Source organism: Microcebus murinus, chromosome 2, assembly GCF_040939455.1.
Source record: "Microcebus murinus isolate Inina chromosome 2, M.murinus_Inina_mat1.0, whole genome shotgun sequence".
Taxonomy (NCBI): Eukaryota; Metazoa; Chordata; class Mammalia; order Primates; family Cheirogaleidae; genus Microcebus; species Microcebus murinus.
The window spans coordinates 26,086,685-26,102,828 of NC_134105.1; the positions used below are offsets into that span (position 1 = coordinate 26,086,685).

General features: G+C 58.1%; 2 protein-coding genes across 3 annotated transcripts in view; both read right to left on the reverse strand.

Annotated features, from left to right (window-relative positions):
* Positions 1 to 230: 230 nt before the first annotated feature.
* Positions 231 to 1,866, reverse strand: EVA1B (eva-1 homolog B). Its single transcript, XM_012765213.3, has 3 exons — positions 1,629 to 1,866; positions 1,174 to 1,268; positions 231 to 908 (listed from the first exon to the last, which is right to left on the reverse strand). The coding sequence occupies exons 2-3, from the start codon at positions 1,238 to 1,240 to the stop codon at positions 475 to 477; spliced, it is 501 nt and encodes a 166-aa protein (XP_012620667.1). The 5' UTR covers positions 1,241 to 1,268; positions 1,629 to 1,866; the 3' UTR covers positions 231 to 474.
* A 7,282-nt stretch (positions 1,867 to 9,148) lies between these two features.
* STK40 (serine/threonine kinase 40) overlaps positions 9,149 to 16,144 on the reverse strand; it is a 40,673-nt gene continuing 33,677 nt past the window's right edge. For both annotated transcript variants that reach the window (XM_075996659.1, XM_012765208.2), the window contains exons 7-11: positions 15,827 to 15,942; positions 13,705 to 13,849; positions 13,479 to 13,598; positions 12,983 to 13,067; positions 9,149 to 11,375 (exon numbers count right to left, since the gene is read on the reverse strand). In XM_075996659.1, the coding sequence (XP_075852774.1) occupies positions 11,157 to 11,375; positions 12,983 to 13,067; positions 13,479 to 13,598; positions 13,705 to 13,849; positions 15,827 to 15,942 (685 nt within the window). In that variant the 3' untranslated portion in view covers positions 9,149 to 11,156. The remainder of the gene's footprint in view (positions 11,376 to 12,982; positions 13,068 to 13,478; positions 13,599 to 13,704; positions 13,850 to 15,826; positions 15,943 to 16,144) is intronic.

A 16,144-nucleotide genomic window follows, 5' to 3' on the forward strand; every position in this document is an offset into this window, starting at 1 on the left:
GTGTGGAATGCATGTGTAGGGGGGCGGAGTAGGTGGAGTGTGGGTGCAGGAGGAGTGTGCTTCTTTGTGCTGTCTATGAACACAGGCAGGTGTGCCTAGTCGTCGGGTGTGTGCACAGAGGCGGTGCAGGCTGGAAAAGGAGTCGAGTGGGGGGGTCTCAGCCTCTGATCCCCTTCGCAGAAGACTGGGGGCGGGGAGGGGGTAGGGGTAACAGAGGGAAGAGACTGAGCCACTGAGAATGCAGCTTTCATTGGTCACTTCCCGTCTTCGTCCCCCAGAGATGAGTGGGGCCCCTGCACACCCCCCCCAGGGTTCTAATGGTAGGCCTGGGGAAGGGTGCCTCTCTGAGGGTGGCGGTCCATGCCCAATAGCACCAGGGGAGCTGTGGGGGCGGGGCAGTCTGAAAGTCCTGGGGCAGCTCTGGCCCATTTGCATGTCCAGTTTCCAGAGCGCCTTGCACTGGGAGCCGGGCGGTCAGTAATAGTGCATGCGGCCCAGGGTGCCAGTGGCCGTGGGGCTGGGCCCCAGCGTGCCGGTGCCTAGCAGGTCCGGCTGCCCGGTGCGCCAGATCTCCCGCAGGATCCGCTCACGCTCCTCCAGCCGCTGCGCCCGCTCCAGCTCCTCCGCGGACGTGAAGACGTTGACGCTGAGAGGCCCGTCGGGCTCCGCCGACAGCTCGGGGCCTGCCAGCGTGTCGTCGGGGCCCAGCCGTGTCACTGTGTCCTCCTCCTCCTCGTCTTCGTCCTCCTCGGGCTCCAGGGTGCTGCTGCGGGCACCCCGGCGCAGAGAGGGGCCCCGGGGCCGCGGGCGGGGCGCGCACGAGATGCTGATGACCAGGAGGCACAGGGTCAGCAGCAGGCCGAAGCAGACGCCCAGCACGAAGTAGAGGCCGAGGCTCTCGGGGTTAGCTGGGGGCAGAGGGCAGGGGTCATGGGGGGGCCTCAGGGGTGGGAGCCATTCCTTCGTGGAAAGACTTCACGCTCTAGGATTGAGGGCAAGGGGCAAAACCACTTGAAGGGTGCTAGGAGCCGCGCAGGTACAGTGAGCAGCGAGGGTGGGGGAAGTTGGGACCGGCGACTGGACTGGGGGACTGGAAGGGCTGGGCGTGGAGGGAAGGGCGGTGTGGGGGCGGGGAGGGGTCCAGGGCCTCGGCCCTTCCGCCCCCGTCCTCACCGCGGATGTGCGCGTAGGCCGCCAGGCTGTTGCTGAGCAGCTCCATGTCCCTTCGGGGGGCGTCCATGCTGCTGGGGGGCAGCTCCTCTGTCAGCCTGCGAGGGCAGCAAGGTCAGGTCCTTCTCCGAACCCGGACGTGGCCCTGACGCTTCTCCTCGGGGCTGCTGGTCTTCCCGAGGAGCGGCCGGTTCCACCCTGCAGCGTCGTTCTCTGCCTTCCTTGCACACCCGGGCCCTGTCGGGGGATATCCTTCCCCGGGCGCCGACGCCCACCGACCCGCGGAGCCCCGCACTGGGGCGCAGGAGCCCTCGGCCCCTTGTGGGGTCCCAGAGTGAGGCCGGGCTCTGCCGTCTGGGAGCGGGACGGGGGACACAGACGCGGGGGCCTCCCCGCTCCCCTCTCCCATCCCGTCCGCCCCGCGGGGACCCCCGGCCCGGAGGCCCGGGCTCGCTCACCGTCAGCGCCCCGCTTCCCGGCGGCCCGCCCCGGCGCGCCCGGCGGCCGCATACACCCGGGCCCTGAGCCCCTTCCGCCCCGCTTGGGTCCCAGGCCGCGGCAGCGCGGGCCGGACACGGCCAATGGACCAGCCGGCGGAAAGTTTCCTCGGAGGAAAGAGGAGGGACGGGGCGGGGCGCAGGGAGGCGGGGAGGAAAAGGCCGGGAGAGGAAGGGGAGAGGAGTGAGCGGCCGCAGGAGGGGGAGCGAGGCCCGCGGGGTCGGTCTGCTCCCCCACAGGAAGCCGCTGGGGAGGCCCTTGCGGGGACCCGCCCCCGGGCTACTAACAACAACAATAATAGTGATGATGGAGTTCTGCCTAGGTGCTAGGCAAGGGGCTAAATAAACCCTTTACGTGTTTTTTCATTCACTCCCAACAACCCTATAACGTGGGTACCATTATCCCCACTCAGCAGATAAAGTAAACTGAGTCACCGAGATATTGGATAACCTGACAGAACAGTCAGAATTTGAACCCACTACTCTCAGACCCTACAGCTGCACCTTGCACCCCCTCCCGGGAGGCCCCAGGCTCCCTCCCCCAGGGAAGACTGCCCCTTCTCCCCAGACCTGGCGGAGGTTGCCAGCACCCCCAGACGCACAGCTAGCCCGGTAGGGAGAGGACTCTTAACCCCTCCTCCCAGGGCCCAGGCGTGAGTGTGTCCAGCTGGCGAGCTCTGGTCTGGTCACGCAGGGTTAATGATTGTTGGACTAGGGCTTTGAGCCAGGCAGGGCCAGCCAGCCTTGCAGACCCCAGCTCGGGGCCTCTGCCTGTGCCTGCGAGGGAGCGCCTGTGCGCCTTTGCGCCCGGTGGCCTGTGGCGGCTTCCCCCTGGTTCAACCTGGCCCTGCACACACATGCACAACCACCTGGGCCTGTGCATGCAATGTGTTGTGTGATCAGCGTGCGCAGCTGGGTCTTTCTGCCCAGTCTCCTCCCTCCTCCCCACCCCTCCTTGGGCCTCCCCTCCCTGCGCTGGAGCTGGGGTGAGGGGGAGGCCTTCCTGGCGGGAGCCTTAGAGAGGAGGAGGAAAGGAAGGGGGAGAGGAAATTGCAGACATAGCTGAAGGCACTGTCTGAGGCCCATGGACTGGCGACCCCCTCCCTGTCCAGGCTGGAGACCCCCACTCCCCCAGAAACTGGGTTCAAGCAGAGGGCAGATCCAGGTGGGGAAAAAACTAGGACTGACTCCCATGGGGACAAGAAAGGGACTCCTGGGTGTCTGTGACTGTTTAGTCTGTTGTGTGAGCGTGTGTGGAGGTATTTTTGCCCTTTTCTGTGTATTTATCTATGTGGTGATCCGCTTGAGTATTTTTATGGGGGTGGGTATGTCTATGTATAAATAAATGTACAGCCACTGGTCAACAAACGCTGAGTGTGTGTCCCTCGCCCCTAGTACTTTCTGCATCTGGGTTTAACCAAGCTCACATTGAAACTATTTTTTAAAAAATTGAATCTATACTGAATGTGTGCACACTTTTTGGTCATTTCCTAAACAATGCAGTATAATAACTATTTGCATTACATTGGGTATTATACGTAATGGAGAGATGATGTAAAGTATATGGGTGCATGTTCATAGGTTATATCCAAGTACTATGCCATTTTATGTCAGGGACTTCAGCACCCTTTGAATTCGGTACCCACTGGGGATCCGGGAACCAACCCCCTCATGGATACTGAGGGACGCCTGTAGTGGCAATTAGCAATAAACAGAACAGACACAAATCCCTGCCCTTCCTGGGGCTGGCGCTGGATTGGACAGTTGATAGAAGACAGTCTCAGATACTGCTGAGTGCTCAGCGGGTGACAGGACGGTGGAATGTGGTGGACACCACCCGGCACACTTCTCACAGGGCTTCCAGGTGAGAACTGAATCCTGAGGAGGAGGTAGTCATGCCAGCCAGGATCTGGGGACAGTGTTGGGGCAGGACCAAGGGCAAGGGCAAAGGGCCTGGGGTAGGAGCTTGCTAGGGATACCCCACTCCCAGGGTCATAAAGCCCGAGTGACAGCGACGGGGTGCAGGTGCAGGGTGGGGGGTGGCCAGCGGCTTTGAAGGGGCTCACTGGATGGCCCTGCACAGGAGCTTGGATTTTATTATAAGTGTAGGGTATTGCCCCTGGGAGTTTTTTTTTTTTTGAGACAGAGACTCACTTTCTTTTTTTTTTTTTTTTTTTTTTTTTTTTTTTGAGACAGAGTCTCGCTTTGTTGCCCGGGCTAGAGTGAGTGCCGTGGCGTCAGCCTAGCTCACAGCAACCTCAAACTCCTGGGCTCGAGTGATCCTTCTGCCTCAGCCTCCCGGGTAGCTGGGACTACAGGCATGCGCCACCATGCCCGGCTAATTTTTTATATATATATATCAGTTGGCCAATTAATTTCTTTCTATTTATAGTAGAGACGGGGTCTCGCTCTTGCTCAGGCTGGTTTCGAACTCCTGACCTTGAGCAATCCGCCCGCCTCGGCCTCCCAAGAGCTAGGATTACAGGCGTGAGCCACAGCGCCCGGCCGAGACTCACTTTCTTGCCCAGGCTAGAGTGAGTGCCGTGGCGTCAGCCTAGCTCACAGCAACCTCAATCTCCTGGGCTCAGCGATCCTCCTGCCTCAGCCTCCCGAGTAGCTGAGACTACAGGCATGTGCCACCATGCCCGGCTAATTTTTTCTATATATATTTTTAGTTGGTGAATTAATTTCTTTCTATTTTCAGTAGAGACGGTGTCTTGCTCAGGCTGGTTTCGAACTGGTGGTGGCTCAGTGTAGGATGGGCCCCAGTGGGCAGGCCAGCGGGCGGGGAGCTGGGAGGGGTCAGGTTCAGTGTTATGCTGAAGGGAGTTCGCACTGGGTGTGCACGTGAGGGAAAGAGGAATTTAAGACATTTTGGTATTGGGCCTGGGCCTGGGCACTGGACGAAAGGCTTCTCGGTGGGGGAGTTGGTTTCATTTTGGGCTGGATTTGAGATGTCCCTGAGCCATCTGGGTACAGGGGTTGGGAGGCAGGCGGAGCCTAAGGAAGACTCATAAGGTGGATTTAACACCCCAAGAGTGGGTGAGATCACCTGGGAGGAGAAGAGGTGTCTAAAGCCTGAGCGCTGGACACCCGACATCGAGGGGTCTCCTGGAGGTGGCGTCAGCCAGAAGAGACGGAGTGGTGGGGGACAGGACACACCGGGCAAGGATGTGACGGTGGGTGGAACTGAGAGGTGAAGGTGAGGCCAGAATGTGGCGCCCACTGGCGGGGGAATACTGTGGAGCTGTCGGCAACATTGGTGGGTTCTGGGAGCTGTATCTCTAATTCTTCAAGGTATGCATGTGACCGCCTGTCCTCCCAGTTGGCTGGGAGTGTGTGAACATGTTTAATGCCGACCATCCACTCAAACATCGGTGTGCAGGTGTGCTTGTGTGAGCACGTGTGCTTTGGAGCCTCAGTTTGTGTTGCACATACCTGCGTGAGGGTCCACGTGCACGCTTGTGTGCGTGCGTGCCCGCTGTACGGCTTTGGACACGTTTCTGTCAAGCTCTTTCCATGCATCTCTGTGCTTTGCAGATCTCTTGGTACCTCCGCCTGCAGGCAAAGGTGTGTGTGTGTCCAGGTTGGCAAGCGACATGTGTTTGGTGTGGGTCAGGTGTGACTCAGCCCTGGGGAAGCAGGTGTCCTTGCTGGAGCAGGGTGAGGACAGTGGCTGGTCCCTTCAGAGAGAGAGACATAGAGTACCCAGAGTGCTGCCTTCTCCAGGGGATGCCAGCCCAGGCCCGGTGGAGAAGTGGAGGGGTCCAAGAAGCTGAGGACTGCTCCTGGAGGCTTGGGGAAGGTGCCCGAAGCTTTTAGCCAATGTGGCCATCTTCATGGTCCACATGCCCTCTTGGCCACTTGACTCTGCTTTAGGCCTGCGTCCCCTGCCCAGCCGCCTGCTTCTGTCTTGTGGCTGGCATCTTTCTGCAGGTCTGTCACCTGCAGGTCTGGCTCAAAGTCCACTTGTCCACCCACCTGTGTCCTCTCTCCTCGCTGCCTGCCCACTTGCCGGCCCCTCTCTGCCCTCCTATCTGCCTGTGAGACCAGGGATATTTCTCCTTGGAAGGCACAGAGAGTCTTCCTTTGCTGAAACATGGGAAAGACAGGCCTTAAAGGGAGCTCAGGGGGTGAGAGATCTAGAGTCCATGATAGGGGCTCAGGGGTGCTGGCACATTCGCTGTCCCCTGCAAAGCCCAAGCACGACTCTGCTCCCGATCCCAGCAGCCAAGCTGGGAGCTGGCTCCAGCTGCTCTGCTGCTGGCACTGGGGCCTCACCTGTCCTCAGGTCTGCATGGAGGAAAGAAGGGGACACACTCAGGGACTCCAGAGGCATGCCCGGTCCTCTGAGTGGCTCCACACCCCCAGCACCCAGGACAGCTGCTGGGTAGAGGGTGCTGGTGAATAATAATAGCTACGGATATTAAGTACCCGCCTGGTACCTGGCACTCTGCATAAATGTTGTGTGCACTCTGACCCTTCAGATCGTCCCAATAACCCTGTGTCGTTTACAGCATGACTCCCATTTGACGGGGGTAGGATGAGGCTCAGGGTAGGCAGTGTGCATGTGCTCACGCGGGTGTAAGTGGTGGGGGCTGGATTTGAAACACAGAGTCCAACTTTCTGCTTTCCCACGGGGCAGCTCCACCCCGTCGGACCCTGCGCTGCCTTTTCCTAATGCTTCCTGCTGCTCCTTCTGTGCTCCTGAAATGAAATTCATGGCTAATATACCAGCCTTCACGTCTAATTAAAAAGTATGTAATGGTTTTCTTTGTCCTATAATATATAAGAAAGAAGAGGTAATGACTCATATTTGTGAAGTGGCCAATTGCCAGGAAGGTACCAGCTGTGTGTGCAGACTGATGCTAGAATGTGGCGGTGACAATGTCTGAAATGATGAAGAACCCTTGGGAAAGTTCTGAGCAAATAAAGTACAAGTTCCTGCCACTCTACACAGTAGTTGCATTCCTGGAAAATTCAATGTATATTATAAATGTATAAATCTTTTGTGTGTGTGTAAAATGGAGTTAAATTCTTGGCTCTCACAATATAAACAAGCTTTTCCCTAAGCAACATAGTGAGACCCCATCTCTACAAAGAATTAAAAAAAAAAAAAAAGCCAGGTGTGGTGGTGCGCTACTCAGGAGGCTGAGACAGGAGGATTGCTTGAGCCCAGGAGTTTGAGGCTACAGTGAGATACGATGACACCATTGCACTCTAGCCTGGGCAACAGAGCAAGATTGTCTCAAAAGACAAAAAGACAAAACAAAAAATGCTTTTTTTCACATGTTGTGCAGGATGTAGAACCTGCCTCCTGTGTGGGCTGTCTGGAGTCCCCGGCCCCCACCTTCTCAATGCCAGTCACTGCGATGACCAGCCCCCTGGGCCCCCAGTGGACACCACAGAAAAGATTCCTGCCTTCGCTCAAGGAGCTCCACATGTGCATAGGGAAGACAGATATAATCCAGAATTGCATATATGTGTTGGGTTGTGATGAGCGCAAGAAAGAATAGTAAGCAGCGTAAGAGGTTAGAGATCAGGTGGACAGGTGAGGGAAGGGCTCTCTGAGGAGGTGACATTTTGAGCAAAGACCTGTAGGAAATGAGGGGGGGAGCCAGGGAAATATGTGGCGGAAGAGCCTTCCAGAAAGGATAACCAATGCAAAGGCCATGAGGTGGGAGCATGTGGCTCGTTCAGGCCAAGGAGCCCGGTGTGTCGGGAACAGATGGGTGAGGGCGAGGGCTCCAGCAGTGGGGGAGGCAGCCAGGTGTAGGGCCTCTTGGTGTAGGCGCGGATGTTATCCTGCATGGGATGGAAGCCATCAGAGGGTTGTAAGTGGGAGAGGGACACAATCGGAGTTTGGAAAGGCTCACTATGACTGCCACATGGCACTGGGACTGTCACCAGGGAAGGGTGGGAGGAGGGAGACCGGGAGGTGAGAGGCGGGGGTTTGGGGTGCTTGCGGCTGGGCTGCGAGGTGATCAGATTCTGCCTGTGTTCCGAAGGCAGGGCCGGCTGAGCAGCAGCAGACTGGATGTGGGGTGTGGGAGAGGGACAGTGACAGAGAGAAAGTCGAGGCTAACTTGGCTTTGGAGCTTGAACGACTCAGCCACCCGATTCCCCTTCCTCAATTCCTTTCTCACTTCAGATGGCTTGACTGCTCCGGTCTGGCTTCTCTCTGAAACTGCGCTCCCCGATGACACTGGAGACTGTGGGGTGGCCGACAGTGATAGAAACGTATCAGGTCTCAGTTCTTATTTGGTTTGCCCTTTCGGGAGCATAGGAGGCTGTTGGTCTCACCATCACATCCATCTTTCTGGTACTGTCCCCTTCCTCTGAGTCCAGAGCTCACAATAAAAACTTGTGAGGAGTAATTCAAGAAATTTAGGTCAATAAACCAAATAGTTCTGGAGTGTCGGAGTGTGCAGGCCCAGTTCTAGGTGCTGAGGAGACGAGAGTGAGCAAAACGAAGTCCTGGCCTGCACAGAACTTGCTATCTTGTGTATCGGATGTCAGCATGACACGTGCAGGTGCCTGGGAAATATCTGTGCACTGAATAGAGGCCGAACGGTGGGCGGACAGGAGTGAGGCTGAAAATGGTGACCCCAGCGCCAGAGAGTGGAATGGTGGGCTGGGTGCAAGGGCACCTTCCCGCAGAGCAGCCGGGACAGATAGGGTAGGTAACAAGCTGAAAGTACCAGGCCAAGTTTGGACCAGCACCTGGAGGCTGGGGCAGGTGTGGGGCTGTGGGGTGAAGGTGGGGATGAAGGGCCTTCTCACGTCTTCTTCGAGAGCTGCTGCCCCCTCTTGCTGTGTAGACTCATGGCTGGGGAGGGGCCCTGTCTCACAGATCTCTGCCCCCTTTGTGACCCGGCCCTGGGCTGGCTCATCCACACAGAAGTGGGTCTGTGAGGGGAGGGCACCGTGGCTGCTGGGGAACGTCCGGCCTACCTCTAGCTTCCCTGCTAGAGTGAAGTGCAATCTGCAAAGTCTAAATTTAGGCACAGGAAGGAAGGAAAGAAGAAAGGAAGGAAGGACCCCCTTGGCTCCCTGTGGAGGGGAAGGGAGGGGGCTGGTGCAGGAAGAGGCCTGGCCTGGCTTACCCCGGATGGACATGTGGGCACATGGGCAGTCTCTGGCTGAGTTCCCCCACCCCAGATGGAGTCTGGCAGACAGGATCAAGACTCTTCCAGCCGCAGTGGCTCTGGGACCCCTGCTGCCTGCACAGGCCAGGGACCAGGCCAGGCCAGGCCAAGCAGGGAGCTCCCACTGGTGGTTCCGGGTCCTTCCCCCACTCAAGACAGTGGTGCCAGCTGTGCCACCTGCTGGCTGTGGGGGGGGGGCGGGACAGAGGGGGGATATGCTGCAGGAATGGAGTTAGGGACCTTGCACTGCCCAGCTGGGATGGCAGGGAGAAGGGCTGGGCCGGGGCCAGAGAGACAGAGGCAAGAACGGCAGGCAACACAGGCCACAGTGGCTCCAGATCAGGAAGTTTATTGCTGACATGCAGGAAGAGTCCCCCATGTAGTACAAAAATATGTCTTTATACAAACTTTTTTGTGATTTTTCTGTTTTGTTTCTTTACATAGGACTTCTCTCAGTGTGTGACACCCAGTGAGGGCAGACCTAGCCTCCTCTCGTTCGCTTCTCCAGAGATGTAATCAGACACACGGGTGACCTGGGTAGGGGCCAGTCATCTGACAGGGCTTTGCGGACCCGGAGGCTATTGCTTTGCAGAGGAGGAGACCACACATGGGAAGCAGGCCCAGGCGTCTGGCGGGGGCTCTGCTGAGCTGGGCCCTGGCCACGCCTCAGACCCTCACAGGACAGTCGGGGCTGGGAGCCCTAGGCTGGACCGCATCTCTGCTCCCTTAGGAGACTTTTCTTTATGAAATAAATATAGAAAAGAGGGCGTCCACCACCCCACGGCACGTGCCCTGGCTCTCAGAGACAGACGCAGAGCTTGGTGCTCAGGGGCAGTAAGTGCTGGGCTCAGGTGGGCTCCCACGGACCCACTGAGGCAGAGGCATGAGGCGCCCAAGTGCTGGATGGGGACATGGGGAGGAAGGGGCGTGGGCAGCCCTGCTACTGCTGGCAAGAGGTGGCCCCATTTTTTCCAGATGGGGAAACTGAGGCACAAGGAAGTTTGGGAACTTGCCCAAGGTCACTCACAGTGAGTCAGCTTTTTGGGGGGAGGAGGGCAGCTCATACTCTGGGAACACAGCCGCCTTCCCACTGGGGAGCAAGGACAGGCAGGAAGGGCCTGAGGGCCCAGGGGCTGCCTGGAGGGACACTCGGCCTCTCTGAGGGCTCTGGGGGTCGCCCTCTGGGGAAGGGTCTTTGCTTGGCATTAAGAAGGGCCAAGTCCGGTGGGGGGAGGGGGAGGGCATTCTGGAGAGAACAGCATTTCTGGCAAGACTGGCATCCACTTCAGAATCTCGGCTCAATAAGGACAGCAGGGCTGTTCTCATGCCAGGCGGGGCAGGGTTCCCCACCCCCTGTGAGGGACCCTGGCCGGGGTCTGCTGGGAGCGACACCATGTCTGTGAGGAGGCGGGGACACAGGGGAGATGGCCCACTGCCCTCTGAACACGGCACGGGGTCTCGGAGCGGCTGGCAGGGCCACGGCCAGGCCACCGCGCCCCCCAGCCGACCAGAAGGCCCCTTCACATTGCGAGTCCACGTCACCTCGGTACCACAGTGAAGGATGGAGAAGGAAACAGGGTTAATGCGTGTGTGTGCAGCACCTCAGAGAAGCTACCGAGACAGGAGAAAGAGCCAGGCCTAGAAAGGCCTCCCACCAGCGGAAACAGAGGGACTGGGGGCTGAAAGTGGAGGGGGTGGCGGAGGGCTCCTCTGTGCCCGGGGGTGAGGAGGGAGCCCACGGTGGGCTGCAGACTCCCTGCCATCCAGCCAGGCTGGGGACAGGGAGTGGCCATGGGCCAAGCCACCTAGAGATGGGAGAGAAGTTGGTTACAGTAAAAAAATAAATATATTTGAATTCAGCCTAAGATGAGGTGAAGGTTTTCCAAAGCTTGGACTGAGGGGCCAGGGGCCAGAAGGGGAGGGAGGGAAGAGGCTGGGCAGGGCCCGGGGTGCTCAGGTGGGGCCAGCAGCGAGCTGCACTCTCAGCTTATTTGGACTGTGGGGTCAGGTGGGCGGGTGGGCTCCCTCCTCCTCCCTCTCACTCAGTGCAGAGACAGCGTGGTTAAAGAGACAGAGGTAGATTAAAACGTCATGATTAAAAGCAGATTAGTTATCTAGGCTTCTCAGATTAAAAAACCCCAAACAATCAAGCAATCATCTCAAAAGGTAGCTTCCTGGTACCTCTGCTGACCCCACGTGTGACCTGGGCTGTCCCCGTCCCTGCCCCATTCCCACTGCAGCCGGGAGAGTCCAGCACTACAGGGCCCAGCCCTGACAGCCAGCCAGGCCTTTGTCTGGGGGCTGGAAGAGGTGGCGGTGGCGCTGATGCCTCTGGCTGAGGCTATTTCCGCAGGTAGCGCTGGGCCAGGATGGCTGTGTCCAAGGAGGTCATGGGCTGTGCGTCATGGCCCAGCCGTCGCACCGGTGGCACGCTGCCGAACTGCCGCTTGGGCACCCAGCTCCTGGCCTCGTGGATGGAGCTCTTCTCCTCCGCCAGCAGCAGCTGCTGCCGCATGTAGTTCTCAAACTCGTACTGGGAGCACTCCTCGGTCACCTTTGCCTTTGAGGCCGAGAGGGAGGGAGCGAAACAGAGACAAACCAAGGTAAAGACAGAAGACCGGGAGTGAGAGCTGGAAAGCCTAGCTCCTGAGGCCTCCCTTCCCAGGTGCAAGATCCTCTGCCCCATCTCGTTGGGTAGTTGAGTGTGTGGGTCCCTGAGGACACCCAGACTCGCCTTGCTGCCCGCCCGGTTGTCAGTGCAGCTGGCTCCAGTCCGAGATCTGACCTGGATCCCTCTTCCTAACTCACTGACCTTGGGGGAGTTGACATTACCTCGGAAGCCTCAACTTCCCTACCCCTCGAAAAGGTCATTCTGAGCCCTGCAGAGGCCAATGCACGTCCAGAGAGAGCAGGGCGCCCCGCTGGGCACTCGGGCACCTGTGCAGCCGTACGCACCGGCCCACGCCCAGCCCTCACCCGAGTGAGGTCCCTGTGCTAATCGGCGGAGAGAGAAAACAGGCCTTTGAAATCAGAGGTGGGCCGGGCGCTGTGGCTCACGCCTGTAATCCTAGCTCTTGGGAGGCCGAGGCGGGCGGATTGCTCAAGGTCAGGAGTTCAAAACCAGCCTGAGCGAGACCCCGTCTCTACTATAAATAGAAAGGAATTAATTGGCCAACTGATATATATAAAAAATTAGCCGGGCATGGTGGCGCATGCCTGTAGTCCCAGCTACCCGGGAGGCTGAGGCAGAAGGATCACTCGAGCCCAGGAGATTGAGGTTGCTGTGAGCTAGGCTGACGCCACGGCACTCACTCTAGCCCGGGCAACAAAGTGAGACTCTGTCTCAAAAAAAAAAAAAAAAAAAAAAAAAAAGAAAAGAAATCAGAGGTGAATTCAAGGCTCAGCCCCACTATGTCCAAGCTGTGTGACCTTCAGAAAATCATTTCACCTCTCTGAATCTCAGTTTCCTCTTTTGTAAAATGAGGGTAAGAACAAAGGCCACAATGCCCGCTGCGAGGCCTGCATGGCTGTTCTGCGGGCAGGCACCAGTGCATGATAGTGATAGTTATTTTAGTTGCTGCACAGCCCAGGAACGATGGGAGCGAGAGGGGGCAGGAACTGGAACTCTCTTTTCTCAAGGACCAGAGGCTATGCTGCACAGCCCTTCCTGGTGCGACCTGCCCACAACTTGCTGTGGGCTCTAAGCTGGGCCAGGGAGGGAAGGACCTTCCAACATCCCAGGCCCAGCTGAGCCCTGCCCTCCAGGGGGCACCCTAAGATCACCCACCAGCTGCTGCCTTGCACCCAGGATTCTGCCCCGCCCCCAGCCCAGCACTTTCTCCAGTGCAAGGAATGGGGAGGAGAGAAACAGGTAGAAATGAATCATCTGAAAAATGAAAAGCAGGAAGGGTGAGAGACTACCAGTGAGTCAGAGGGGCAGAGAAATGTGACTTGGGTGGAAGGAGGAAACTAAGAGAGCCAGACCAGCCACCTAGGCGCTGGCTCCACATGGGCTGCCCCGTAGGTGGCCCTTGGGCCAAAGGATCTCCAGCTGCACCAGACCTGGGCAGGCCCCAGGCAGCTCGGGCTGAGGAGGAAGGCCGAGAAAGCCCTGTGGCTTGCGGGGAGCTGCCATCTTTGCCCTTGCCCTGCATGGCTGCAACTCACCTCCTGGGAGCTGTCTGCATTGCCCATTTGGTCGTCAATGTCAGGAACCACTTGCAAAGGCCCACTCAGAGACGACAGGGACTGCCTGCAGGGGAGGCAGACAAGTCAGGCTGGCTCCAGGCAGCTCCAGAGAGGCCAGGTCACCACTGGTCTCAGATGTGGCTGGAGTCAGACAGGCCTGGGTTGGGTCCCTGACAGGACTGACTCTGCTTCTCAGGGCCTTAGTTTTCTCATCCAATAAAAGGGAGCACTTGGTCCTCGAAGGTGGTGGTGAGAACTCAGGGAGGCAGTGCCCGTGCCCTCGCTGCCATGGACCGACACGTAGGAGGTGCTCGGCCCTGACCTCTGCCTGGTCCCTCCTGCTCTTGCCAGAGGGAGAGTTTGGAACTCTGACTGTGCTGGCTGAGAAACAGGCTGAGCGGAGGCTGCTTTTCTGGGCAGGAGGGCAGAGCACCTGAGACCCAAGCCTTGTGCCCAGCCCCGCGTGTCCCCTTACCACGATGCAATGATGGCGCTGAGGGCTTCCAGGACGGCGGCAGCGGCCAGGCGCTGCTGGGGGTCAAGGACCAGCAGTTTCCGGATGAGACACACGGTGTTCTCAGAAACCCGCCCATCCCTGATGCAGGGAGAGGAGAAGGCTCAGCAGGTGGGTGGTGCTGGGTCACGAGCTGCTTCCCCTCCCCTTCCCTTCCCTCCTCCTTGCCCAGGGAGGCAGGACTCACTCCGGGATGGTGTACTCAGCGGCCTTGATCTTGCGGAAGAGCTCCTGCGGGATGCTGTCGTAGAAGGGGAACTGGCCGTAGAGCATGGTGAAGAGTACCACGCCTAGGGCCCACATGTCGCTCGGCTTGCCACGGTAAGGCCGGCCTGGGGGTAGACACACACACCACGCTCAGCCTGCGGGTCCACAGCTCCACCCGGACCACCCCTCCTGCCACCCTCCACTGTGCCCAGTGAGACGGTCAGAACACGCTTGTGCACGTGCTTGTCCCCTCCCTGCTCCTCAGGAGACCCTGCTCCGCAGGACCAGGATGATGCCCCACCTCGACAATCAGGCTGGGCCCCCCCACCTGCTCACAGCACCTGCCCTGCTCGGCTGTGCCGTTTGTCCAGCCACACTGGTAGCCCCTGGGACCAAGCCTGGGTCTGCAGCCCCAGTGTCAATAACATCGACAATGTTGTGGAAGGGATAACTGGCTCCGGATGAGTCAGCCACCCCCACAACCTGTTTCCTTCACAGCACTGATCAAAGCTGCAAAGGTCCCTTCTTTGTCGGTGTGTGACTCCTGTCTCCCCACTGCACGGTAAGTTCTCACATAGGCACCTTCCTGTGGCAATCACTGCTGAGCCCCAGTGCCTAGCATGGACCCAGGTATTTGTTAAATGAATGAATGAATGAACCTCTCTGTGCTATAGTTCCCTTATCTGTGAAACGGAAGGGAGAGGACATTTAACTGAGTACCCACTTTGTGACAGCACTGGAAGAAATACTTTTATTTCACTAACTGTCCTCTACAGCTCTATGACATTGAGACCCAGGGATGTCCAACCACCCATCAGCAATAGAGCACCTCCCACGTGCCAACCACTGCCTGACCCGCACCCTCAAACAAAAAATATGAGGACCACTGAAGCCTCCCAAAGCCCCTGCTCTAGTCCAGTCCCTGGGACACAGCCACTCTGGGACACCAATAGGATGCAGCAGCTCAGATCCCTGAACACAACTCTACTCTCTGTGGGCGTGGAAGAGATGCTGGGCACCTTAGTGTCATCTCTCTGGGTGCCAGACAGCACCCAGGCAGCTAAGATCCCTCCTCTGGGTCCCTGTGCAGTGAGCTATTCAGGCCGCAAAGGCTCCTGGGTAGCCGAGCATGCCTTTGGGGCAGGGGAACTGGTTCTGATGGTCTCACTGGGCACACTGGAGTCAAGGAGCTTAATGAGGTGGGTACGTGCAAAACTCCCAGGCCTGGGGACTGGCACCACTGTCCTCTGCACACGGTAGCCCTGGGAGAGGCCTGGCTCTCCAGGAGAAGCCGTGGCTGGGGGGAGGCCTCCAAAGGGGCTGCAAGTGCTTGTGCTCGTCACAGCAGCCTGCTCCCCAGGGGCATGTGAGATGACCTGGGAAGAGACTGGCTCTGCACACGTGTGTGGGTGGGGATGATGGACCCTGGAGACAGCCCCAAATCCTCCATGTCGGAGGGATGGGAGCCAGAATAAATCCCTGGTTCCCTAAGGGATGGGGACCAGAGAGACCCTGATTTGGCAAAGGACAGGGGAGAAAGGGAAAGAAACCATTAAGAGCATAAGCCTTAGCAGAAGGAGCCCTGGAATGGCCCCTCAGTTTTTTTGCTATGACTTTGGCCAAGCAACGCCACCTTTCTTTTTTTTTTGAGACAGAGTCTCACTTTATTGCCCAGGCTAGAGTGAGTGTCGTGGCGTCAGCCAAGCTCACAGCAACCTCAAACTCCTGGGCTCAAGCAATCCTTCTGCCTCAGCCTCCCGATATGCCACCTCTCTAAACCTCAGTTTTCTCATCTGTAAAAAAGGGACTTAGGATATACCCAGGAATTCCTAGCTCTCCTTAAGCTCTCAACTGTCACCTCCTTGGCTAAGTCCTCTAAGCACTCTTCACACACCCTCACCGAAATCACATCCTTCCCTTCCCAGCACGAGTGTCAGAGAGTCACTGAACATGCATTAGTGTGACCTACGTCCTCCTCCACTAAACACTTCGTAGGGGGAGGGACAGTACTGGTTTGGGCCACCGGGGAAGCCCCAGCACCTGACCCAGGGCCTACCCACAGACGCGGTCTGTTGAACGGATGAACTGTCTGGCGCACGTACCGCTGAGCACGTCGGGACTGATGTAGGCGGGGCTGCCCCTCTGGTCCTTCAGCAGGTCCCCCTCACTCACCAGATGCTTCCCGAGGCAGAAGTTGGTGATGGTTATCCGATGCGTCCTGAGGGCAGGAGGCAGAGAGTGCACAAACCTCAGTGACTACAGCAACAGGCACCAGACGCAAAACAGGAAGGACATCCCCTGCTGGGACAAGGACAACCCCAACACTGATGGAACAGAGCGGGCTTCTCATCAGAGGGTGAAGCAGCTGCTCCCACCCAGGGAGCCGAGGAGCCAGGCCCACATCCTTTCCTGGCCACCTG

What these genes read in the sequence shown, in the direction of transcription:
- EVA1B (XM_012765213.3), bottom strand. Translation starts at nt 1,240, where the DNA reads ATGGACGCCCCCCGAAGGGACATGGAGCTGCTCAGCAACAGCCTGGCG. An exon ending in GGCCTACGCGCACATCCGCG is followed by an intron (nt 909 to 1,173) that starts GTGAGGACGGGG and finishes CTCTGCCCCCAG; the next exon opens with CTAACCCCGAGAGCCTCGGC.